This window comes from Lemur catta, chromosome 3 (assembly GCF_020740605.2).
Source record: "Lemur catta isolate mLemCat1 chromosome 3, mLemCat1.pri, whole genome shotgun sequence".
Lineage (NCBI taxonomy): Eukaryota > Metazoa > Chordata > Mammalia > Primates > Lemuridae > Lemur > Lemur catta.
The window spans coordinates 46,719,623-46,745,696 of NC_059130.1; the positions used below are offsets into that span (position 1 = coordinate 46,719,623).

Below are 26,074 nucleotides of genomic sequence, written 5' to 3' on the forward strand. Positions count from 1 at the left end.
CTCTAGATACAACAATGAACAAAACAGACAAGGTCCCTATCCTCTAGTCTGAGAAAGAGACAATGAGCAAGTAAATATGTAAACAAACAAGGTAATAGTAACATGCTATAAAGAAAATAAAACAGCAAAGGCCTAGAGGGTGACTAGGGGTGAGGATTACAGGGTAGAATTTGAGAGAAAATCTCTCTGAGAAGGTAACATTAGAAGGAACCAGGCATGCAAAGTTCTGAAGAACATTCCAGATAGAAAGCAGAAATATCAAGGCCCTTTGGTGGCAGCAAGCACAGGATTTTCATGGTTAGAAGGCCAGCGTGATAAGAACATCTCACACAAGGAGATCACAGAGGTAGACACGGTCAGATCAGAAAGGATCTTAATAGCATTAGTAAGGAGAATAAATTTTATGCCAGGAAGAGTGAGCAATCATTAGACAGATCTGAAACACGGTAATGACAGGATCTAATTTATATTTTTAAAAGATTATTACTCTGATAATTGTGTAGCAACTAAATTAAAGGGAAGTAAGAATGTAAAAAGGAAGATAACATATAAAGCTGTGGTGGTTATCCAGGTAAAACAATGACAGTGGCTTGGGCTACATGATAGCAATAGAGATGGAAAGATATATTCTGATTCAATCTATGATTCAGAGATAGAGCTGACCAAACTTATGAAAAAGTTTACTGTGGGATGAGGAAACAAAAGAAATCAAAATGACTACTATCTTTTGATTTAGCAAGTCACTAACGGTGGCCCATTTACTACAAAGAAAATGGGGAAATAAATAGATTTGGAGAAAGAAAGAATAAAAATTCCTGTTTTCCCACAATAAATTTGAGATATCATTTATATATATAATGTGGAGCTATCAAACAGGCAGTTGGATATTTGATCTTCATAATAATCCTGTGAGGTAGATAAGGAAACCCTGGGATTATCCAAATTTTACAAATGAGAAAAATAAGGCTCAGAGAGAAAGGCCTGTTTTAATGCATAATATTTTTATTAGTCAATGCCCCTTGAGAGAGGGCTGATTACACATTTTTAAAAGAGGAACAACTTCACTGTTAAGAATTTCTCTCTGATAAAACACACCTATCTAGTTTGCCCCATATAGGCTATGTGGCTGCTACAAAGGTAAAGGTCCTTTGCAACCAGAGAAGATTCCCCTATTTTGAGACTTATACAACTAGAAACATTTAACATATGTGACATCTAACTGAGATGTATGAAGAATGCACATAATTGACTATCTTCTTAATTATGTCAACAATTAAAGCACACAGATGATGTGAAGGCATAAAATTCTCTTTAAAAATAGACTGTAGTTCTTAGTTTCATTTTTATTAAGAGTTTGTGTCAAAAAGCTTTCTGGGGAACGCATTTCTAAAATTAAAAAGAAAATCAATTTGGAAATGACCAATACAAGAATAATCACTTTACACTGCTTCTCAGGACTGTGACTAGTGTGTAAGACAAGCTCATGCTGTACTCAGCACTTCTTCCACCATGCCGGGACTGCTTTTTCTCCCTTTGGTTGCTTTAAAGTGGTGGAAACTTCTGCATTAGAAGACATATTTTAGCACAGAGTATTTTATCACAAGCTCAATACATCTATTATAACTAAAATTCCTTTCAAAATTCTAGAGGTACCCTGCTGAAAGACCACACCAAACAAAATAGGAAGGATAGGAGTCAAAAAGGAAAGAAGAAAGAGAAGGGGCAAGGGAGGGAAAGAGGGAAAAAGAAATGAGAAGAACAGCAGATGACCTCTTCTTGATGGCAATCCTTTACGACAAAGGATCCACAAATAACATGCTCACAAAGCATTGCAAACCCCTGCAGGAAAGACACGCTTGTTTACAGAGCATGAATCCAGAGATGATATAGGCTCTCTATATTTTAATCACAGTGTCAGTCATCAGTTTCAAATGAATAGCAATTATCAATGTACAGTAAAAAGATAAGCATGCCTGCTTACTTCAGCTTACCAGCACTTCATGGAACCTTCATGCCAACAGCCAGCTTTTCATGTGTGCTCTTAAAATAAAAGCAATAGCCTGGCTGGCGCTACAAATAATCCTAGCATCCTAAGAATTGGAAGGAAATGTAGGAGTCATTACATCCAACCCTCTCATGTTACAGATAAGGAAACTAAATAAAGCTAAAAGAGATAAAGTCGATGATCCCAGAGCCCCCTTCAGGACGAAAAACTTATTTTTCTGATTCTTAGCAACTGTTCTTTGTACGATACCATGCTATCATCTACACAGCAAAAAAGAAACAGTCCCACAAGGGATGGCCCAAGGCTTTGCTGCAGCCACGTCAAGGGAGGATAAGTGGGCAGAGATGGGTTCCTCAGTGCTAGAAGCAAGGCCCCGGCCCCAGCCTGGCTGACAGCCTGTCACTCTTCTCAGCCTCACCCTGCAGCAGCTGACAGCCTTTCCAACAATACCACTGGGCTTTTTCTCCCTGCAGCTTTTGGTTTGATGTGGCAGAGTTTGATGTCCAGTAGCTGGTGCCCCCTCCATCAAGGTCCTTAGAATAAGGCCCTTGAAAGGCCACACGGCAGTGTTGCTTCCAAGGCTTCAGAGGAGCACAGGCCCTCTCCAATGATAAGGGGAAATGACACCTCTCTTCTCCCTACCTTTATACCAGCATACGCCTAACTGGATAACACACATATCCCTAAAAAGATATTACAGGTTGCAAGTATGTTTTAGCCCTGATGGTTTCTACCTTCTATGTTTTTGCCCAATCCTAGCATATATAGAAAATTCCAGAAACATCCACTTCAAAACTCTGTAGCATGGGTCATGTGGAATTCATATTGACATGTTAGTGCATGCAGAGAACAAAATTTCTAATCGAAATTACTTTTTAAAAAGTCTTATCTATGGCCGGGCGCGGTGGCTCACGCCTGTAATCCTAGCACTCTGGGAGGCCGAGGCGGGTGGATTGCTAGAGGTCAGGAGTTCGAGACCAGCCTCAGCAAGAGCGAGACCCCGTCTCTACTAAAAATAGAAACAAATTATCTGGCCAACTAAAATATATATATAGAAAAAATTAGCCGGGCATGGTGGCGCATGCCTGTAGTCCCAGCTACTCGGGAGGCTGAGGCAGTAGGATCGCTTAAGCCCAGGAGTTTGAGGTTGCTGTGAGCTAGGCTGACGCCACGGCACTCACTCTAGCCCGGGCAACACAGCGAGACTCTGTCTCAAAAAAAAAAAAAAAAAAAAGTCTTATCTAGTTATTAGGGAGGCTATAATACATGTAGGATTTATACTATTTGCCTATTATTGCAAATACTTGCATAGATGAATGAATGGATGATAAAAATAATAATAACAATCCTCCACTGTACAATCTAGGATTTCCTCTTCTCCCAAAAAAGGAACAACTGTCTTTAAAAATCTTCCATAATATTATATTTTGTTCATATATACACACACACCCACTATATGTATTTTTTTTTTCCTGGAAATGTCCTTGCTAGACACTCTTTTTATTAAAACAACTGTAACAACTGTGGAATCCAAGCTACATATTGCAGTTCCAAGATTCTCTCGCTGACTACTAGAAAATAAAATCTAGACAGTATACACCCCCTCAACGCTAGTCCACATTTCCCACTTCAGATCAATTCTCAAACTGCTAATAATCTCCACCATCTCTCAATCCCACTGAAAAAGTGACCTGGATTTTAGTTGATAGCATTGGCATTTGACTGGCCTGATTATAGAAAATAATGAAAATGAAGAAAATACTTACAGCATAGGCACCTATCAAAAATGCTGCATTTGCTCTTTTCCGTTGGTCAAAACAGGTGTAGTGTACTATTTTCTTTCTTGATAAACTGTATGACTAGCAAGAGGAGATAAAATAAAAGGGTTAGAATAACCATAGAAACAATGTTAAAATATACACAAGACAAATATTATCTCTTAAATTTCAAGATGTGTCACAACCTGTAAACTTTAATCACTTTCAACTTTAATTTCTATGGCATTTGGACATGAGCATTGGGGGCTGGTGGATTACTAGCTCAGACTTTTTGCAGCCCAATTATGATGTAAGAATCAACAATATAACTAATATCTTTCTATCCAAGAAAAGAAATTCATATGGTGAGAAATAATTAAATTATTGGCATCTCTATTAGCAGGAACCATTTTTTATGATTTATTCTTGATCTTATATATAAAATTTATTCACCCTCTTTTACTCCCTACATGCCACTCCCGCCCTGAGGAAAGTTATCTATACTTTTCATATTGTACGGTTTGTTTTTAAAGGTGTCAACCAGTCTGTTGTCTTCTCTAAATTTTTTTTATTTTTAGAGACCAATATTAATATTTCCTTTCTAAGATGTTCTGTAATAATCCCCTTTTAATTATCTGAATATAAATGGTTAACAGGAAAAGAAGAACCATCAAAAGGACTATATTAGCAAACATCTCAATAGAATACCCATATATTAAATATTCTACATCCATCCTATATATCCTATAGACAATATCCATATATTAAATTCATGCATTCAAACAAAAAGTTATTAAGCACCTGCTGTATGCCAGGCAATATGCTAAATGCTCAGGTATTTAACTAAATCCAAAATAATCAACACGGTATGTTGTATACATGCTAAACAAAAAAAGAAGTAACAGAAAAGACCTGTTAAAATGAAATCAAATTATTAAATCAAAACTTCAATAAATATAAGACAATGAAAACATGGATGCAACTCAATGACATTTGCTCAGTTCCTCATATTTCAAAAGTTATGGTATGTTGACAAATGGTTTTCAAAATACAGGCACATAAGTACATTTTAGTATTTGTCTATAAATTCATAGTGACTATCCAAGCACCTTTTTATACCTTATACATTGAACACAACATGCAGAGAATCCCTGCTTTTAGAACCCCTTTAAAAATGTAAACAGACCTCAACTACATATTCTTCTTTACCCTGCTATTGTCTACAAAGAAAAGAAACTCTTCCGACTCTGAAGAATATTCTAAGATGAAACTACTACATTCTGGCTTTAGTTCATAACCACAGAAAACGTAGCTAGTAGCTACATGTACCCCAGGAATGAACCAGGAAGCCTTCATCACTCCAAATCAGGCCTTTCATTGATAACCAAGAATCACAATTTCTGAAAATGGTAGTGCCCTTTTTAATTGAACTTTTAAAATTAGTGTTTGACTCAAAGAAAATCTCTTATTACCAACGCCTTTATTTTCTGACAAGCTTGTAAAAATATTCCTACAAAATAGAGAGAAAAAAAGTACAATATTGTCTTTAATTCAGCTCAGTCAAGCTAATGCACTAAAGTTATCTAAAGACGTTAAGATTACTACCAATGGTGCCGACACTTGATTCCTGGCTTTCTCAATTTGGAACTACTGACTTTCTGGACATTTCCTCTTTCTATTTTATTTATTATTTGTTTGTTGGGTGATTGGCTGGTTTTGCCACTTACTGTTCCCCACTCATAAGTTATGTTTGATTTACCACAAGAGGAGTAAAGTCTCTTCAGACCTAACCATCTCTTATTGTCTCTGAATCCCAAATACCTAAAGACTGCCTTACATAGGCCAGCCTCTCTATAAACACGAATCAGGCTAAGCATAAGAACTCACCAGCTCTTCTGGCTCCCAGCCTCTCACTATTTACATTTCCTGCTTCCCGAAAATACTTGTGTGAAAGAAAATTATCAACAATCTATCTTGAAGTTTAGATTATCTGGGGGGTTTTTTGTTTGTTTGTTTGTTTTGAGACAGAGTCTCACTCTGTTGCCCAGGCTAGAATGCAGTGGCACAATCATAGCTCACTGTAACCTCAAACTCTTGGGCTCAAGGGATTCTCCTGCCTCAGACTCCAGAGGAACTGTGACTACAGGTGCATGTCACCACGACCAGCTATTTTTTTCTATTTTTGGTAGAGACGGGGGTCTCACTCTTGCTCAGGCTGGTTTCAAACTCCTAGCCCCAAGACATCCTCCTGCCTCGGCCTCCCACAGTGCTAGGATTACAGGTGTGAGTAACCGTGCCCAGCCTGGATTATCTGTTTTGATGCTCTTTTCTACTAAGAATTTAGGTTTCATAACAAACTACTGTTACCATTTAATAATGTGGAATTGTGTTTATTTTACAAATCTGCTTGCCAAAGTGACAACTCATATAACTTTTCTTTCATCACTGATGCTCATTTCTTGTTTGTTTGGGGGTTTGGGGGGAAACCTTTTGTGTTTGCTTGCTTTTTGTTTTCTCTTAAAGTATATGGAATACAGAGACCATTCTGGAATAGGAAGCAGGAAGCTAAAGGACAGAATTCTGATAGAGATCTTTTCACTGCATACCTATGAATACTTTTTAAGGGAAAAAAAGAGCTGCCTTGTTCTCCCATAAACTAAACCATACCCAATTGTGGAAAAAACAAATACTTCTTAAGTAAATATAATACAAACTAAAATTTTAAAGATTTTAGAAGAATTGTTTAAACTTTACAAGCTTTCAGAAATTACATCAGATAAAGAATGGCTTTCAAAACGTCTACCTAGCAATTTTAACTACTTAAAAAGATTTCCTATGAGAAGCCACCTACAGAAAGTAAACACAACCCTTTTTTTTACTTTTTTTTTTTGAGAGCTTCCTAGCTGGTTTTTAGGAAAAAATTTAAAGCTCCTAACATTTACCTTGCTTAGATTTTTTTGGAATTCAATTTTCTCAGTTACATCTCAAAAGCACTACAGATAAGAAATAATCTGCTCAGCAAAGCTCGGACAATATCTCCTGGATCAGACCACTAAGAGTACAGTTGGCTCAAGGAATCAAAATTAATTCAAAGTGAATGAAAACAGAGAAAAATTTTACATACTGCAGGCCCGTCCTAATTTCCCTCCTTACCACAACCAGGCCTCCCTCTTATGGTCACCCTGCCTCATAGTTTAATACCAGTGATGCTGTTCAACAGAGGAGATATTTGGGTAACAGAATGAAAAATTTCAGGGATAACAAAACATTTTGTCAACTGTTTAGCTGATGTTTATATGATTGGGCTGATATACAAAAACTCTTTTAATGTTTTCTCCTCTCAAATATTAAACATGCCCCTCCCTTTAAAAAAAAATACCTATTCATAGTCAAAGGACCTAAAACAAACAGTATCGGTGGAGACACTGATGACTAAATTAGCTTTAGAAGAACATGAATTCATCTTCCCAGATCTTTCATGAAAGAACTTTACAATACAGGGAAAGAAAGTCACATTTGGAGATAATAGGATTCTATTTTATAAATGAACCCAGTAGATGTTTTCTCAGATTCTGCCCTAGTACCATGTCTCCAAACCAGACAGCAGCCCCTTCCTTACTCTGGTCTGTCTCCTCTGCAGCCTGGTATACTGACCCAGCCCTTCAAGAAGAACACTTGCAAAGTAATGCCATCATCACGGGCTTGCAGTGAGCAATATGCTCTATTACAGACTCTTTTTGCTTTATATGAGAAGCTCAGAGGTTACAAAACAAAAACACTGTGTGCAATAGCAAAGTGAAGTTAAAAATTGGTCAAATAAACAGGATAAACCCGTAACTGTTCCACTGAGCTGGATAATTTGTGTAAATCTCAATTATGAGGCCATAACAAGTTCCATGGTTCAGAATTTAAACAATTGTCAGGTTGAATTGGTCAATATTACTAAAACTTTTTAGAAGTAAAAAACTAAATCTAAATTGAAACTATATTTTATTATTATATTATTGCATTATATTTCATCCTCTTAAGAGACTGGTTCAGAATCACCTAGAGGGTTTATTAAAACAGATTCTCACCTCCTGAGACTCTGGGTCAGTAGAGCCTAAGAATTTGCATTTATAACGGGTTCCCAGGTAATGCCGACATTTCTGGTCCAGGGACCACACACTGAAATCCACTACTCCAAGATATTGCTAAGTTTTAGAGAAGAGCTGCATAAACATGTGACTGGTCCCACTCCTGGAAATGTCTTATATGGATCCTAAAACACTGTCCATCTGGTCAAGTAACCCCAAAAGAACTTTAAATTCTTATAAAGGAATTTCAAATCATGCCATAAGCCTTTTAAAAGCATGTTACAAAATACGCATTTCCCCAGATTCCTCAAAAAACTTGATTACAATTTGTAAATCATACATTCCATGTGATAACAACTTAGGAACAAGTTCTTTTAATGATTCCACAATTAAGCTGTCTTAAATGGCATTATTCCACAGGTTCCAAATTCAGATGTTCTCAGGGGCCAAGAATTTGAAGTGGGGCAGTTGGCAAACTAGAAAACCATTCCCTGTCCAAAGCACACTAAGCTCCAGCCTGCTGCTCCCATGCAGGGATCTGGGCCCAGAATTGTCAGATATTGTAATATTTAAAAGAAGCAAAAAATCTAGAATTTGGAAGTTTTCATAAATTGCAGATGTTGACTATGAATTTGAATTTTTTTTTTTTTTTTTTTTTTTTTTTTGTTTGAGACAGAGTCTCACTTTGTTGCCCAGGCTAGAGTGAGTGCCGTGGCATCAGCCTAGCTCACAGCAACCTCAAACTCCTGGGCTTTAAGCGATCCTACTGCCTCAGCCTCCCGAGTAGCTGGGATTACAAGCATGCGCCACCATGCCCGGCTAATTTTTTCTATATATATTTTAGTTGGCCAGATAATTTATTTCTATTTTTTTTTTAGTAGAGACGGGGTCTCGCTCAGGCTGGTCTTGAACTCCTGACCTCGAGCGATCCACCCGCCTCGGCCTCCCAGAGGGCTAGGATTACAGGCGTGAGCCACCGCGCCCGGCCTAATTTGAATTTTTTTAAACAGCATTCATGCCCAACAAAACACATCTATGGATTGAATGCAGCCCACAGGTAACCAGTTTGCTGAATCTGGGTGCCAAGATACTGTAGCTAAAGAAAGTTCTATTGGTTCTATCAGCATGAATTGAGCAGCTGTTATGTGTCAAACACTGCTAAGCAATGAGGTGACAGGGGAGGGCAACTCTGGTCTGTAGCCTCATAGGTTCACAATCTAATGACTATTTGATACAAAATATTGGCCAAGGCTTATTACAAACATAAGAGAATAACTGCATAGGGATGCATTCACAGCACACAAGGACCAATGAAATGATGTTAATTACAGGTATAATAATTGTTACATTTAACAAGGCCAAAACAGGCCAGGCACAGTGGCTCCCGCCTGTAATCCTAGCACTCTGGGAGGCCAAGGTGGGAGGATAGCTTGAGCTCAGGAGTTTGAGACCAGCCTAAGCAAGAACGAGGCCTCGCCTCTTCTAAAAATAGAAATATTAGCCAGGTGTGGTGGTACATGCCTGTAGTCCCAGCTACTCTGGAGGCTGAGGCAGGAGGATCCCTTGAGCCCAGGAGTTTGAGGTTGCTGTGAGCTAGGCTGACATCACAGCACTCTAGCCTGGGCAACAGAGTGAGACTCTGTCTCAAAAAAAAAAAAAAAGGCCAAAACAATAGTAGATAACAGATGGGATTTAGTATTAAATACCTATCAATTAACATAATCAAACCTATAGAAACTTCTAGACTTATATTGCTTACCTGAGAGTCAAAGTTATTCCCCCTCATGTAAATCATGCTAAGTATACAATAAATATTTAACTGTACTTGTAAACTGAAGAAAAATGACTGCTATAATAGAATAATACAAATTAAGATAAAGGTATTGAGCCCAGACAGATAATTTCTATCTCAGAAAGAAAGGCTATGTAAAAGGTTGCACTCCTTATGAAAAACAAGCCACAGCAAGTCAGAGAGAGAAGAAAATGATGACAAGCTACCCAAATAACAAACAGGCCAGGCTATCCTTGGTTTATGGTAACAAAGTCAAATCATGCACTTGCTCAGCTTAAGTCAGGAGACCACAAACTGCGTTACCCATTCAACAATAAAAGGTGATGCAACCAAGCTTAAAACCAAAAAAAATAAAAATAAAAAAGTGTTAATGGTCAATTCAAAGTAACAAAAAACACAGAGTTTAAGCAGCCTTTTGGAAAAGTCATTTGCCATGCTTAAAAGTAAAATCTTCAAGTTATTTGGTTAGAATGCTGTGTTTAATGAAGCAGTGTGACTCAGTCTGACTGAGTTAAAGAAGATATTAGTGCAGCCTGGATAATATGCTCTTCAATAAAAAAGAGAGCCCATGCACTTCCCTAAACAAGCAAGCTCTGCCAATGATGGCAGTCTGATTAAGTAGATCACAGCACAGGGACCATGATAATCAAGGCCCCATTCTCTTACAGGTGACTAGGCTAGCCCGGTAATGGCCACAGCAATCAGCATCTCCATAGCAATCAGTTGTCATCTCACTGCAAAAGCGATAAAATGCACAGGTCTTCCTGTGAGCAGCCATGACCTTTACACGTTTTACCTCCAACTTTCTCAGGAAAGGGATATTCTTGAAAATTTTCTTTGGCTGTACAAAACAAAATACGGTTTATGTTTTTATTTAGTGCTATGACAAACTAGGGTGAATAGTTTCTTTAAAAAAGAAAAAGATGTCTTTATATGGTCCATTTTGTCTCAAACCAAATACATTTCATTAATGAAATAGCACATTTCATTAAAGTAGAAGTCAAAATGTCAGAGAAAAGTTACTCATAAAGCTTTGATCATGTTCATAACTACTGAAGGCATGTGGGCATTTTCTATAAATGGGGTTCCTCTTGCCTGAGGATCCCCGAATGGACATAAGAGGTCCATGCCTTGACAACTCAGCATATGCTCACACCCATGAGAGTTAACACTGCTTTGGACCTCTTTAAACTATGTGAACTAGCCCCGGAATGTAGCTTGCTTTTCCTCCCCCAAAGCCCATGAACCCGAAACAGAGGAGATCCACGTGAAGAAATCTCAACATGTTGAAATCTCAGCGTGTTTTTATAGTTATAATAAGAGGGTGGTCTAATCAAATCAAAAGAGTACTTGTGTACAACCACCTGATACGGTGGCAGGTGCCTGGTTTCCAGGATAGGATTACTGCACTGATTCATTCAGCAACAAGGACATTCCCTGAGCCCCACCATCTGCCAGGTACTTCCAGTGCTTCAATACAATCATTCATTTCATGATGTCCACCCCCTGTCCCTTTTACACTGAAAGGACTATGTGGGATGTTTTGTATATTTCTGTGAATATTCTTTTAATCCTTTTTAAAATAGTTCTCGAGATTACTGTAATTATCCCATTGATTCATAACAGCAGGTATTAAAATAAAAAAAATCACTGCCCTAGAAACTGTCCCTTTTTTTCAGAGATGTTTTTCCCTCCCAAGGTGGGGTTTTATTTTTCTCTTAGGAAAAGTGAAATCAATAATTAAAACTGTATTGACTATTTTAGGAAAAGCCAGTTCAATCATATTACATTTATAAAACTTTCAGATTATTAAATTAGTAATTAAAAGATATTTTTAACTAATTAAGTTTGGAGATTATGTTTGGGTTTTTTGTCAAATACCACAATTTGTCATTTATTAATACAGCCTTCTCTTTCAAGAGCCCTTATGTACTAAAGCCCAGTGTTCTTAGCATTGTCTGTGCCAAGAATCCCTCGGAGAACCTGTCAAAAAGCTATAAATCCACCAGAAGAAAAATATAAATATACACAAAATTTTGTAATTTTAAGGGTTTATGGATTCCTTGAAATATCAGATTAATAAGTCAGCCCATCAATCATTGATGACATTTTACATTTAATAACATACCCAGTTTTACAAATTGTTCTCACGTCAGTAAATCTTCCCTCTTTTGATTGCTTCCTCCATCACAGTAACTATTGACCAGAAATAGCAAACTGCAACCTATTACTGCAAAACTCGTAGCATTTATTAACACAATTTTTAAAGTATAGTTTAAAATAAGTAGCAGGGTTTTTGTTAGTGGTGGTGAGTTTTGTTTTTGAATTTTTAATCTAAGCAGATGTTTGATGGATAATTTCCCATTCTAATCAACATAATTAAAACTGAGGCCATTGGGAATAGAATGTAAATGTATACAAAAAAATAGCAATAAACCACCACTTCAAAGCATCAACTGGAAGAAATATCTTTTGACATAAAAAAGAGAAATTTGGGTCTGGACTAGAATGCACAGCAAAATATTACCTGTCTACTACATAAGGTATCACATAAGGGCAGGAATCACAAAAACTTTATAGGAAAGAATAAAAATTTCCAAACTGGAAAATAAAATGTGCCTAAAGGAATTAGGAAATCACACAAGAGAAGAATCCTAGGACACAGTTATTAAAATAGTGCCAAATTATTCGAAGTAAAGGAGTTTGAGGACCTAGCAAATGTCATCAGACTCAGCATTTAAGATGTTACTAGAGCAGTTTCAGCAGAGTGGGGAAGGCAAAAGTTGGATAGCAAAGGATTAAGAAATCAGTGAGGAACACCTGAGCAGATTTAAATTCCAACTCTTGGTATAACTTTTTAAAAGATTGTGAAAATAACAAAATGTACATGAATCAAGTTTTAATCTATTATATGACGGGTGGATAAGGCTGTCCACTGTACCATTTTTTTCTTTGAATTCTCAGGCATGGTTTGGCAGCGCAAGAACTTGGTAACATTAACAAATTTGATAAAAAGTAAATATATGAAAAAGAAAAAGAAATCAGTGAGTAGCAAGGATGTAAACACACTGCAGGCAGGCTATCCTTCTGAAACCTTGGGAAGCAAAATGATAAAAGATCTTCAAGTGAAGGGGATCATGACAAAGTCAAGAGAAGGTTCTGTTTGGTGACCCTGTGCTGGGTACTGCAACACAAAGATATATAACATGCCCCCATCCTCCAGAATCTCATAGTCTAGAGAGAAGCAGGTGCAAATAGGTAATTATAATTCATCAACAATAGAGATCTGCAGAGAGAATTATGGGAAAACAAGGGAGGCACCTCCAGCCCAGTCCAGAAGGGCAAGAAGATGCTTCCTAGAGGGTGGTGGCTGAACAAAGTATTAAAGAACGAGGAGTTGTCAAGCCAGAGGGGAAGGGCAGTCCCGTCAGACTGGGCGTCACTAGCAAATGCACGAACAGTTAGCGTGCTGTGGGGTAAAGTGCAAGGCTGGGAGTGGCAGGGATACTGCAGTTTCCCAGTAAATTAGTGCATGATATCATCCACCAGGAAAACACCAACGGTGATAGCTGGCAAGGTGTACAAGGGAAAACACAGAAAAGCAAGGTGCCCAAAACTTTACTGAAATAAGTGACCATGGGCTGCAGACATGAGACATCATCAGGGCTCCAACAGACTAAGAGAACAGGGAGACTAAAGGTCTAGAAATCCCAGTAGGGTGAGAGAGACAGAATGTGCAAGGCAAGGAACTAGAAGGGCATATTCCAAGTGGGAGAGTCTGGATTCTGGGTTCCTGGAAGTGCCACCAGGGTGGCAGGGACAGTCTCTGGAGCAGAAGAGGCACAGGAGCCTTGAAGCCACCATGGGACAAGGTGAGGTAGTTGGGACAATGCTCCAAGTGAACACAGGAAGATAGTAAACAAGAAGCTGCATTACTACCAAAGGTGGAGAGAACAGGAATGATGCAGTCATGAACCCTGGAATCTAGCCCTGACTTTACAGCCTTGGGCAAGTCACATACCTCTCTCTGGTCTCCCTTTCTGAGTCTTGACTAAATGGTCATTTAGATTCCTAAAATTATATTGGGCAGCTTTCCCATATGGAAATGATAGCATTAAGGCTGGGAAGAAGATGTTCATAAATTTCATAGAACTGTCTTTATTATATTTCCAATCAGAATTCACAAATGTTATATTAGTAACTTTATTTTGTATAGGACCTTAAAATTTACAAAGCTTTTTACATCTATTCTCTGATATAATACTAACCAACACCCTGTGAGAACTCTGTAATTCCTATGTTATAGATGAAGAAATGGAGATTCCACAAGGCTGAAGCAATTGCAACTTTGGATTGGTAAAGCAAATCTTTTTCTCCTAAAATAGAGATTCTATTTGTCACACTTCGTTGAGATAACCCATGACTTACTAACATTTGAGTTTTGAAAATTCAATCCTTCAGCAAGTAGGAAAGTGTCCACTATTGTACTAAAGCTAAAAATGTCATTCAAGGCATCCAACAGATTACCTGATCACAGAAAACGAACGGAGGGGACGAGAATAAACTTTCATAATGCTGAAAGAAAGCTTTGTAAATGAAAGAAAATCAAAACGAGTTTTTATATATACTTACCCATATTGTAGAGTATAGAATATGGTAGAAAAAAGTAGTCTTAATTCAATCCATCTACTCTTGTGCAATTGCTATTAAGTAGAACACTGAGTCAGACCAGTGATTTTATTTTCCTAATAAATGCACTTTCTCTTTGGTCACTCCACACTACTCAGTTCCTAGATCATTAATACCCAGTTCATATCAACTACATACCAACATGACTAATTAGGAAACCAAAGAAATTCCTTGGTTCTCAAAAGGAAGAGATAAACTTCAATTATTTGTTAATTATCCTTTCCTTGCTAACTCAGCCATTAAAAGTTCTTTTATATAAAAAGGATATTATTTGCTTCCTTGGTGATTGCAAAAATCTCTATTTTATTTTCTAAATTACTGTTAGTTGCTTCTTTTCTGAAAAACAGATCTGGTTTAGTTAAAGGAATTTACATATATCTTTTCAAGCTACACAACTTTATAAGTTAACTGTTAGAAAAGATGAGTGCAATAGATTTTATGTTATATGATTACTGACTAAAAAGATCTCTCTTTGTTATCATTCCATGATCATTTAGCACTTTGGGATCAATTGGCAAAAGTTCATAAATTCATAAATACATAATATATTCTACAGGAAACTCTCCATCAGACTGCCTTGTATACCTAAGTTCAATAAATATCAATCAGATCAAAAGATAATCATTTAGCAGTTAATATGTACAAGGCACTGTACTATGTAACACTAGTAACATTTTACCTAGCAGAAAGAATAAAATACCTGAGTGTTATAATTTAGTAGTTATCCTTAAAAACCTGCTCTGTAGTATTTTGCCTTTCAAACTGAAATATTTAAGATCTTCATTTAGAAATTGGAAGAAAAAGATAGATAAATATTGCTTTCTGTGTGATGAAATAAGTTTACCAAAACTAGGCCTACAGATGGCACTCTTCCTCATGTGCTTAAAGAGAAAAAAAAAAAGCTAACTGCCAAAATCCACATATATACACAGAAAATGAAACTAGATCCCCATGTAAAATCAAAAATATAGACGAATACTAAATATATGACCTGAATTCTGCCACATCACGTAAAGTCAATGCCCTATCACTGCTGGCTCATCAATTTCACTTGGCTGTTAACTGTACAGAGATAATATTCAAGAAATATGCAAAAATTTCAATCTTGACCAGACAGAAAATAGTCATGCCCCAGAGCTCCAGCCCTGATGAGCCCCTTCATTACTGGTAACAGTGTCTACAAGTGGATCTGAAGGTTTCAGAAAAATTATCCTAGCAGGGAATTTGATAGAGACTCATTAACAATAACCTAAAAGAACTTGTGCTTTTTCTTTCTCAGATCACTATTCCAATGACTTCATTCAGCTCACGTTGCAATTCATACCGAAAAATGAAAGAGGTTAACATGTTCTTTGTGGTGTCATCGGGAGGATCAATTTCAACTTCTGGGTGAACTACTCAAATTTTCAAAGATCGAGACTACCTGACTAAAGTATTTGTATCCCTATAATATTCTGAAACTTTTTAATTTAAAATTAAAAAAATAAAAAACAAAGACTACCTGACTAAACGGTGTGTGCACAACAATCCCACTGGGCAGATCATGCGGTTCAAACGTTTTAATACCAAAATATAAACATCACTATAATACTCACTTTCAGTTTCTTGTTTAGTTTACAGCAATATCTGTACACCATTGCCAAATTCAGAGGTCCAAAATCTGCATAGAAACTAAGATATAAGAAAACAAACAAAAAATGTAATATTTAGTAGAATTATCAGTGACATCAAAGCTCATTTTTATTTTCAATAAATTTGCAATCAAATTCCAATTATCTTCAGATAAATAAGGATCATTATATAACTAATCTGATTTATGGTAATCCAAATAACTAATGTTTTCACCCCACTAATGTCCTCTAGCTACTCTACCTAGTCTCTTAACAGGGAACTAGTTGGACAGTTTCGAGTTTGACCTTCTTTTATCTCCTTGATAGGCCATTTAAGTATTATAAAAGTACTAAAAAGCAGGCAAGGAAAGAACCAACATGAATATAATGTGGACATGGCCTATACTACCTGCTTCTATTTCTTTATCACCTGCTTAGTCATAAACTTAGCTGGTGTACTCTGGGTTCCAATTCCAACTATTCCACTCAAAGCTAGCTCTCAATTCTCAAGAATGTTAAATCCAGTGGTCTTTTTTCAGCTTTCATTCTCCTTGAAGTTTCTGTATCATAAGACATACTGGCTCCTCTCCCTCTCTCCACCTCTTTGCCTTTCCTGGATACAGTCATCAATCTGCAGATCTGCTCTCTTATCCACTGTCATGAATTTAACTGACAACCCTACAGAAAAGGGATATCTCCACTTGAAAGCCAGCAGCAGTCTCCCCCATCTTCAGTTAACTGCTGGACCCACCACCCACAGGCCCTTTTATCACCTGGAACTCAGAATGTCTAAAATTCAACCCAGTTTTCCTTCAAATCAGTCCCCCAGACTAAAAAACATTTTGCTTCTCCCAGTCACTCAGGCATGAAACCTCTCTATCACAACAGGCCAACAAAAAAATATCTGATTCTTATACATCAAATAAGCTACTGCTCCAATTCATCCCTCCCTTTCCTGTTCCCACTTCATCAACAGAAGTCCAGATCTTCATCTCACACCTGTACTGTTTAAATTCTCTCTCTCCTTCCTAGTCCTCCTGTGTTTCACAATAGAGATTCATCTTCATAAAACCTCACTTCTCATATATCCTCCCACTATTCGAAATTGTTTAATGGCTCCTTACTGTCTTCAGAATAATTCTTTGGCCCCACAAGCAAAGCCTCACACAACATTTCCCTTGCCTCCTGGCTGACCTTATCTCCTAACAGGTCCCATATGAAATCTTCACTCCCAAATACTCCACGCATGTTCTTTTCTTTTTCTCGTTCTTTCTTGAGACAGGGTCTCTTTCAGTCACCCAGGCTATCTATAGTGGTGGCACAATCATAGCTCACTGCAACCTCCAACTTCTGGGCTCAAGCGATCCTCCTGCCTCAGCCTCCCAAGTAGCTGGGAATACAGGCATGTGCCACCATGCCCAGCTAATTCAGCTAATTTTTCTATTTTTTGAAGAGATAGGATCTTGCTCTTGCTTAGGCTGGTCTCAAACTCCTGGCCCCAAGTGATCCTCCTGCCTCAGCCTCCCAAAGTGCTAGGATTACAGGCGTTAGCCAGTGTGACGGGCCTACACATATTCTTAATCCAAGCCTCTGCTCACGTGGGTCTCCTTGCCTAGAGTACCCTCCTTTTCTGATTCGGCTACACTCTAGCTTCTTCAAAATCCAGTTCAAATCCTACCTTCTCCAGGAAGCCCTTCCAGTCACTCTTAGGGAATACTAACTACCTTCCTCTCAAAGTTCTCAAAACTTGCCATCTGAATCATTCTTCTGGTCTACTACACATGCTACTGCATGTTGTAAATTATTTTAAGTGTGGATTCTACTTGCTCAACTCTGTCAGGGACCATACCATATACCTACACTTAGAAGAATACCCTACACATAATATAAAAAACTTCAAGAAATAAGTATTCATATGAATAGTTTCCTCATTAATGCTCTAAATCCAATTTAGCCTAGACAACAAGTTTACTAGATACCAAGTTTCCAAAAAACCAACCCGAAAAGACCTTTATTTTGAGGAAGTCATTTGATTTAATTTTTTTCTGCCACCCAGACTATCCCAACTATGTCATTACGTTACATGAAATCTGCCATTAGCCACATGCCTTACATAAGTAAAGAATACTGAACTGATATATTTTATCCATGTTAGGCAACTTGGTACTATTTTGGAATTTATATTCCAGGTAGCAACAAAATTAGCTGTCCTTGTACATAGGCTTCATGAGAAGAACACAGAGGTGCCAAAGAAGAAAACCTACAATGATGTGAAATAAATGTTCTTGCGTAGAGAGTGGAATAATGGACAATGGAGACTCAGAAGCCGGGGGAGGCGCATTGGATAATCAGAAATTACTTAATGGGTACAATGTACTTTATTTGAGTGATGGATACTGTAAAAGCCTTGACTTGACCACTACTAAACAAAACTGTAACAAAATTGTACTTGTACCCCATAAATTTACATAAATTTAAAACAAAAAATAAAAGGCAAAGAAAAAAGAAATAAAAGTTCTTGATTTATTTCTAAAGTTCCCAGTGTGGTGCTGTGCTATATATATAAACAAAATACCCATGAATCCAAAATGAGCTATACCTATAACCTAGTTACTGACCAGTCCAAGACCAATCAATAAGAACTCACTCTAAAAAACCAAAATGAAAAGAATACAGGATCTCTCCCTCTTGTGGGACCTCCCTATTCCCTGAGACACAATACTGAAAGCAGACAAAATTAAAAACCCTTTAAGCGTTCAAGTGAAAGGAAGAGTCATACGTTGTGCACCTTAAATCAAAAGCTAAAAATGATTAAGCTTCGTGAGGATGGCAAGAAAGGCAAAAATCTAGGCCTCTTGCACCAAACAGCCAAGCTGTGAATGCAAAGAAAAAGTTCTTGAAAAAAATTAAAAGTGCTACTCCGGTGAACACATGAATAAGAAAGCGAAATAGTCTTATTGCTGATAGGGAAAAAGTTTTAGTGATCAGGATAGAAGATCAAGCCAGCCACAACATTCACTTAAGCCAAAACCTAATCCAGAGCAAGGCCCTAACTCTCTCAATTCTATAAGAAGGCTGAGAGAGGTGAGGAAGCTGCAGACGAAAAGTTTTAAGCTAGCACAGATGGGTTCCTTAGGTTTAAGATTCACAGGAGAAGGTCAAAATATCAACATTAACAGGAGTTTGGAAGAAGTTGATTCCAACTCTCATGGATGACTTTGAAGGGTTCAAGACTTCAGTGGACAAAGTCATTGTAGATGTGGTAGAAATAGCAAAAGAACTAGAATTAGAAGTGGAGCCTGAAGATGTGACTGAACTGCGGCAATCTCATGATAAAACTTGAGTGGATGAGGAGTTGCTCCTTACAGATGAGCTAAGAAAGTGGTTTCTGGAGATGGAATCTAATCCTGGTGAAGAAACTGTGAACCTTGCTGAAATGACAACAAAGGATTTAGAATATTACATAAACTTAGTTGATAAAGCAGCAGCTGAGTTTGAGAAGATTAACTCTAATTTTGACAGTTCTAGTGTAGGTAGAATGCTATCAAATAGCATCGCATACTACAGAGAAATCTTTCAAGAAAGGAAGAGTCAAATGATGTGGCAAACTTCATTGCTGTCTTATTTTTAAAAATTTCCATAGGCACCGCAACCTTCAGCAATTACTACCCCTCAGTCAGCAACCCTCACATTGAGGCAAGACCCTCTACCAGCAAAAAGATTATAACTCACTTAAGGCTCAGATGATCATTAGCATGTTTAGCAATAAAGTATTTTTAATTAAGGTATGTACATTGATTTTTTAGACATGATGCTATTGCATACTTAATAGACTACAGTACAGTGTAAACATAACTTTTGTATGTCCTGGGAAACCAAAAAATTCATGTGACTCGCTTTATTGCAATATTCATTCTGCTGCAATGGTCTGGAACCAAACCTGCAACATCTCCGAGGCATGCCTGTATGCAAATATGCATCTGCCAGAATTGATTAAGGCAATCCTGTTTCTGTAACAGAGATACCCTTGTCCTTGGGTTAATGGAAGCAAGACTTTTGACTAACATACCTTGTTTTTTTGTACTTGAACATGAATATTGACACCAGTGCAATTTGAAGTTAAATTTGGAATTTTTAGTTATGGTTACTTAAGCTTTTTAAACTCACTTTGAACAAATTTCAGGAAAGCACAAAGAATTCAAGTCATGTAATTCCAGCTTCATACTAACCATTACAATCCAACTTCAATCTCAAATTCAAAGCTACACAGTTTCTAATAATAAGGCTGGAAGAGTCGCTTGTACTTTTGGAAGCAATCTGGTTAACAGATGATCCTATTTCACCAAACACCAGGAAAATATTAATAAATTTGTATATCCAATAACACAGGAAAAAGTAAATCAAATACAGACCTCATCCTTAAGTTGATCTGTACTCTCCAACATGTTAGCCACTAGCCATGGCTATTTAAATTTAAATTAATTAAAGTTACATAAATTAAAAATTCTCCTGTCATTTGAAATGTGTTCAAAAGCCATATGTGGCTAATGGCTACAAAATTGGACAATGTTCTGTGCTGATGGACAAGACTGATCAAGATGAAAAGATAAAACAAGAACAAAAATAACTATAAAAGACTGGAGAAACTGACAGGTACCATGAATAAGGTATAGATAAAATATTTGAAGACAATTAATATCCTTTCCCTTCATGGACCCATGTACTTCCCAACAGTGAGATTAGGTCTTGGTAATTTTTATACCCTTTTATTCAAGGGGGTCGTATTTCCAAAAAGCTAGTGTGGGAACTAAACCAGGGGAGAATGGAAAAATAGGAGACGTAGTTCCCTCCTTCTTTCTTTGTCCCTCAAAAAGACAAGTTGCTATAAAAGCAGGTTGCTATCCAAAGATAGCTGCAATGAAGAAGTTATGACTTTCTTAGCCATAGCCAGGTTAAAGGTGGAGAAAAAACAAGCAATCTTAACACAGAGGACTTCCTACCCCACAATATCTTGAAACTTAGCCTTCATATCCCACAAAATGAAGAACAGCCTTCAAGCCACACTAAGAAATTCAGTCAAAAACTTTGCACAGCCAGAAGCAATTTAAAACAAGTCTTCAAGAGTCAGAATTGTCACAGGCAAATATAAAGGCAACAAACTCTATCTTAAAGTCATTTGATATATCCTTTCCTTACAAAGCTTATGTTTATAAGAATATTAAAATAATATAGTTTTACATAGATATAGCTTTCTAAGTAGCTAAATACATTTCTGAAAATGTCAAGATCATTGAAAAAAATGGTCATAGTTGCTCACACCATGCTGGTTCTCAATAACTCTGGTATAATAAAATGTAATGAATAAAGAAGACACCTTCCTACAACATGCTTCTTTTTAAGAATCTTCTTCACCAGAGATGAAGAAAAATGGAAACACATTTATAATCATTAGCTAGATGGAAATATCAAAATGAAAATCAGTTTATAATCAATTGAAATAAGTCAAATGTGCTGGGAAGCATAAAATACATATTTGGGCAACTTGGAACAAAGGCAGGAAAATGAGAGTTGGGCTCAGGGTAGAAGAGGAGAAATGGAAAGTCATCAACCAGGGGAGAGAAATGGCAAAGATAAGCCCATTAGAGGCTCTGTGAATAAATTTGAGGGCTGAATGAGCTCCTAAACTTGAAGTTAATTACACTGGACAGTGTCTCTCCATTGTGGCAATTCCTAGGAAAAGACTTCCAGAGCCACAGCCAAGCTAAAGTCCCCACTTTGTCTTTGCAGAAAGGAAGAGCACTCTGGTCTCATTTGGGCAGGGAAAAGGTTGGATATATTATTTTTTTTTTTTTTTTTTTTTTTTGCTTAGGACCACAAACCAGAAGGATATATTGTTATTACTTCAGAGTATCCTCAGTTTCATCTCCAAATGAGTGAATGAATGAGCAAATGAGTCTCTCCATCAATTTGCAAATTTCCTCTAGCAAGGCTGGAAAATTATGGGTCAATAACTAAAATGAAACTCATTAATTATTAAGTGAAAATCAGTCAATCTTTTCTTCAGGAAGTGTAAATAGCTAAAATCAAATTCTTTCCTGTTTTGACAGGAAAGAAATTAAAAGAATTGGAGCATTTGGAGTCCTACAAGTAGAGGAGGGGAATGGGGAAGAAGACGGGTCATCTCCTCATGGGCAGGAAAAAGAAATGGGAGCCCAAGGATCAGGCCAAATGTTCACAGGGGTTACCCACTACTCACAAATGCTGATCCTATAGATTTCAAGGGAAATAGAAGCTGGGGCTAGAAGCTTCTTTGTCATACTCAGCATGTCTATCTCACAAGATTTATGAAGTTTATGATGTACTATCATTTTACCTTTGGTTTTTCTTTTTTTTTTTAAGACAGGGTCTCGCTCTGTCACTCAGCTAGAGTGCAGTGGTGTCATCATAGCTCACTGGGACCTCAAACTCCTGGGCTCAAGCAATCCTCCAGCCTCAGCCTTCCAAGTAGCTAGGACCACAGGTGTGTGCCACCATACCTGGCTACCTTTTTTTTTTTTTTAAGAGATGGGGTTTCACTATGTTGCTCAGACTGGTCCTGAATTCCTGGCTCAAGCAATCCTCCCATACAAGTGTGAGCCACCGTGCCTGGCCTATCTTTGGTTTTTCTAATAACTATAATATAAGTGAGTCCATTCCCAGAAGAAGCATTGTTTGAAGCACTGTTCTACCTTATTCTACATATTAGAAGCTTCATGTAAAAATTTTCAACTCCTCAGCAAAAAGATAAGCTACATTCCAAGCATTACCCATTCACTCAACAAAATTTATAACTACCTCATCTGAGCAAGGCACTACAAGTTAGCATATTAATCAAAGAGTGTTTGCAAAACAAAAAAATCTCCCCAAAAATTTAACTGCTTTGAAAATAGGATGAAAAAATCCTTTAAGATTATTTTAAGGAAGGCCAATCTTTAATTTTTTTTATCAGCATTGCTGATATTTTTTGTCTATTTATCTACTTATTCACACAAAGCCTGCTGACCACTAGTCCCCCTACCACCTACTGAGAAGACAAGTAAAGATATTATTACAGTGTGATAAATGTTAAGATAGCAGTGATAGCACAGTGAGATTATATATGTGTGTGGCATGTATAAAATTTTGGTGAAATTAATCAGTACTGCTTCTGGGCTAGACACACCACCTGATATTTTCCCTATCACTAGAATATTATCAGCAGCCCTCCAGTCAGATGATCAAGTTCCTGTACATGGCTGAAACGCATAATGATCACATTTCTAAAGGGTCCTAACTGCTGAGTGAATACTAACCTAAGGCAAGGGCACAAGTCTGAGTTTTTGCTCAAGCCCTTACAGCGTAACTGCCTACAGTCACACGGATGCCGACTTCCTGGGGAAGCGCAGCTGCACATTGAGCAAGCTTCCCACGCACACAGCAGTCTGACCTAGAACGAAACACCACAGGGAGCCAAGAGGTTTCAGTCCCGGTCTGGTCACTCAATGGCCCTATTCTGGTGTCTCAGCCTCTCTGGGACTCCACGTCCTCATCTATCGATGAAGCCAGTGAATTAGATGGCTTCTAAAGTGCTTTCCAGCTATCAGATCATAGCATATATCACAATTCTGGCTAATATATATACACATTACAGAGTCTATGACTATAGTTATCCTTCCTGGACAAACCCCGCCAATGGTTCGAATGTTTCTCAAGGGCTGCTTCCCTATTTGATGCACTGTGTCCCCGCAGTGTGTTGGGTCTGTGTCCAGAAGGCATTTCCCTCAGAGTGTCTCCTCAGGGAAGGAGAAGTCACAACTTTCTTCATGAAATTCACTATGCTTCTGTTCTCCCACAGAATAGAAAGCAGCTTCATGTATTAGGAACCTTGATATCATTATTTACTTATCTGTATAAAGTTTGACATTTGTTGAGATCATAAGGAAGGAGAAACCCCCAATACCAACTCTCACTCCTGTCCTTTGATGCATTGCCTAGGTTTCTGGGAAAGTCCGGGTACGCAACATGAGAGTGGGAGGGACCCTCCTTCTCCACTTGGTACCTTCTTAACCCAAGTCAAGTAGCAGGGTCAGGTAAAGCTTCAGCTGCTGCTGCTGTAAAATGGTTGAATGCTGCCACTGTGCCTTAAAGCCAAACAACACATCCCAAGGAACCAACGAACCTTCTAGAATCAGGATCTGTAATTCTGTGACTTCCCTCTTTGCAGAGAGTTAATTAATGAAAACCCCCTTAGAGACTCAGATTAATGGAAACGAAAGGAGATGTCTTCAGGAATGCACTGGCAAGATTAAAATTCACTCCCACACAGAAGCATTCTCAAGCAGTGTCAATTAACCCCATTATTCAATAACTGGTACTGAAGACAAGAGGGTTATGCAGGCAGTGGATAAGTAGCTTTGGTAGAAAACAGAATGGTGACTGATCCCCACATTTTACAAAGTGGCTGAGGCTCTGAATGGAAAATAATTACTCTAAAACTTGTGGTGATGATCACACTACCTCTCTAAACTCTTGGAATTAAAACCAAAACCCTTTACCTTGCCTGTGAGGCCCCAATGGCACGGCCCCTACCTATCTCTCTTTGGGGCCTTGTTTTGCACCATTCCCCCGATTTTGTTAGTAGTAAGCTCCAACCACAGGATTTCTTTTAGTTCCTGCCACCCTCTGGGGCCTAGTTAACATCTGCTCATCCTTTAGGTCTCAGCCCCAGTCACATCGCTTCAGGGAATCCTCTCCTGACCCACTCCCATCCCCACACTCCTCCCACAGGGCCCGTTGTCATGTGCTTTCAAAGAACTGTGGGTCCTTCAGAGCACTCACAGATAATCTTAATGTGTGAACATTTGATTTATACCATCGCTACCGCCCACTAGACTATAAGTGCCTTGAGAACAGGGCTGGGTTAAAATAGACTCACTATTGTTTCCCTAGCACCTGGCACAGAGATGACTGAGCAAATAAACAAAAGATTGTGACGTGGTTGGTTCACCTGCAAAAATACTTCCTTCTTCCATCCTAATCCTCCTAAACTGTATGCCAGGTTAAATGTAGGGAGAGATGCCATATGTCACATCTTATAAGCTTTGGGTACAAAATAAGACTAAATAGACAATATTGACAAAAATGACCTCAGAAGGACAGGACAATAAGGGGACTGAGAGTGGCAAGGTCCTCTGCCCCTCTCCAAGCACGGAAAGGTTAGGTGCATCCCTGCAGCCTTCACCTGACAGCCACACTTTTATTACTGGAATGTTCCAAATGTGGCCTGCTCCAGAAGTAACCCCAATCTGAAAATACTCACCCCAACTATTCATCACCCAACTCCTTTTTTCTTAGGAGCCCCTTCAATTGTGTCTGAGAGTCTTATCAAGTTAAAATCAGGGGAAGCCTTCACCCTGGGGTTTTCTAGAGCTGCAGGCAATCTGCGCTAGGGCACTGTGGAAGGAAGCACATCTAACACCAGTGAGGGGTCCTGCAGAACTGGGAAGGCACCACAGTATTTTACAAGCCCACCAGTCACAGCTTCCTAGAAGACACCTTTTTAAACGTTTTTCTTTGTCTCATACTTACAAAAAAAAATAGAAAATTTTTAACATTTCAGATTACTATATTAATTCCATACACCCTTAAAAGGAAGGAAAATATATAGAATAAGAAATCAGTTATACAAGGATCCCCGATTCAGAAATCTCACCAATCTGGAATATAAGTGAGATCCCGAGTAAGCCAAAAACAAAGTTGTATTGTTTCTTCTAAATCCTGCCACAAACCCATGCCCTTTAGCGATGTTTATAAAACAGTCACAGTCTCACATAGAGTCTATTTAGTCTTATTTTGTACCAAATGCTAGTAAAATGTGAAATCTGGTTTCCACGCCCACAGTATATTAGGCTCATCAGCAGACCATAGGGAAGAGGCAGCCACTAGTGACTGGTACATTGACAGCAATGTCAAAAGCTAACCCCACAGCAAGCAGCACCTAGAAAGTACTCAACTCACAGTAGCAAGTCATCAATAAAAAATGACTGAATAAATTAAAACCACTAAGAGACACAAGATGTTTAGCAAACAGGGGCCATTTGACAAATGAACAAAGAACCCTTTATTCC

General features: G+C 38.0%; 1 protein-coding gene across 5 annotated transcripts in view; it reads right to left on the reverse strand.

Annotated features, from left to right (window-relative positions):
• CDC14A (cell division cycle 14A) overlaps window positions 1-26,074 on the reverse strand; it is a 159,163-nt gene that overhangs the window by 123,579 nt on the left and 9,510 nt on the right. For 4 of the 5 annotated variants that reach the window (XM_045547439.1, XM_045547437.1, XM_045547436.1 and 1 more), the window contains 2 exons: window positions 15,915-15,990; window positions 3,772-3,864 (listed from right to left, as the gene is read on the reverse strand). In XM_045547439.1, coding sequence (XP_045403395.1) covers window positions 3,772-3,864; window positions 15,915-15,990 — 169 coding nt within the window. Of the gene's footprint in view, window positions 1-3,771; window positions 3,865-15,914; window positions 15,991-17,123; window positions 17,288-26,074 lie in introns of those variants that run through there. The other variant, XM_045547441.1, reaches the window with a different exon arrangement.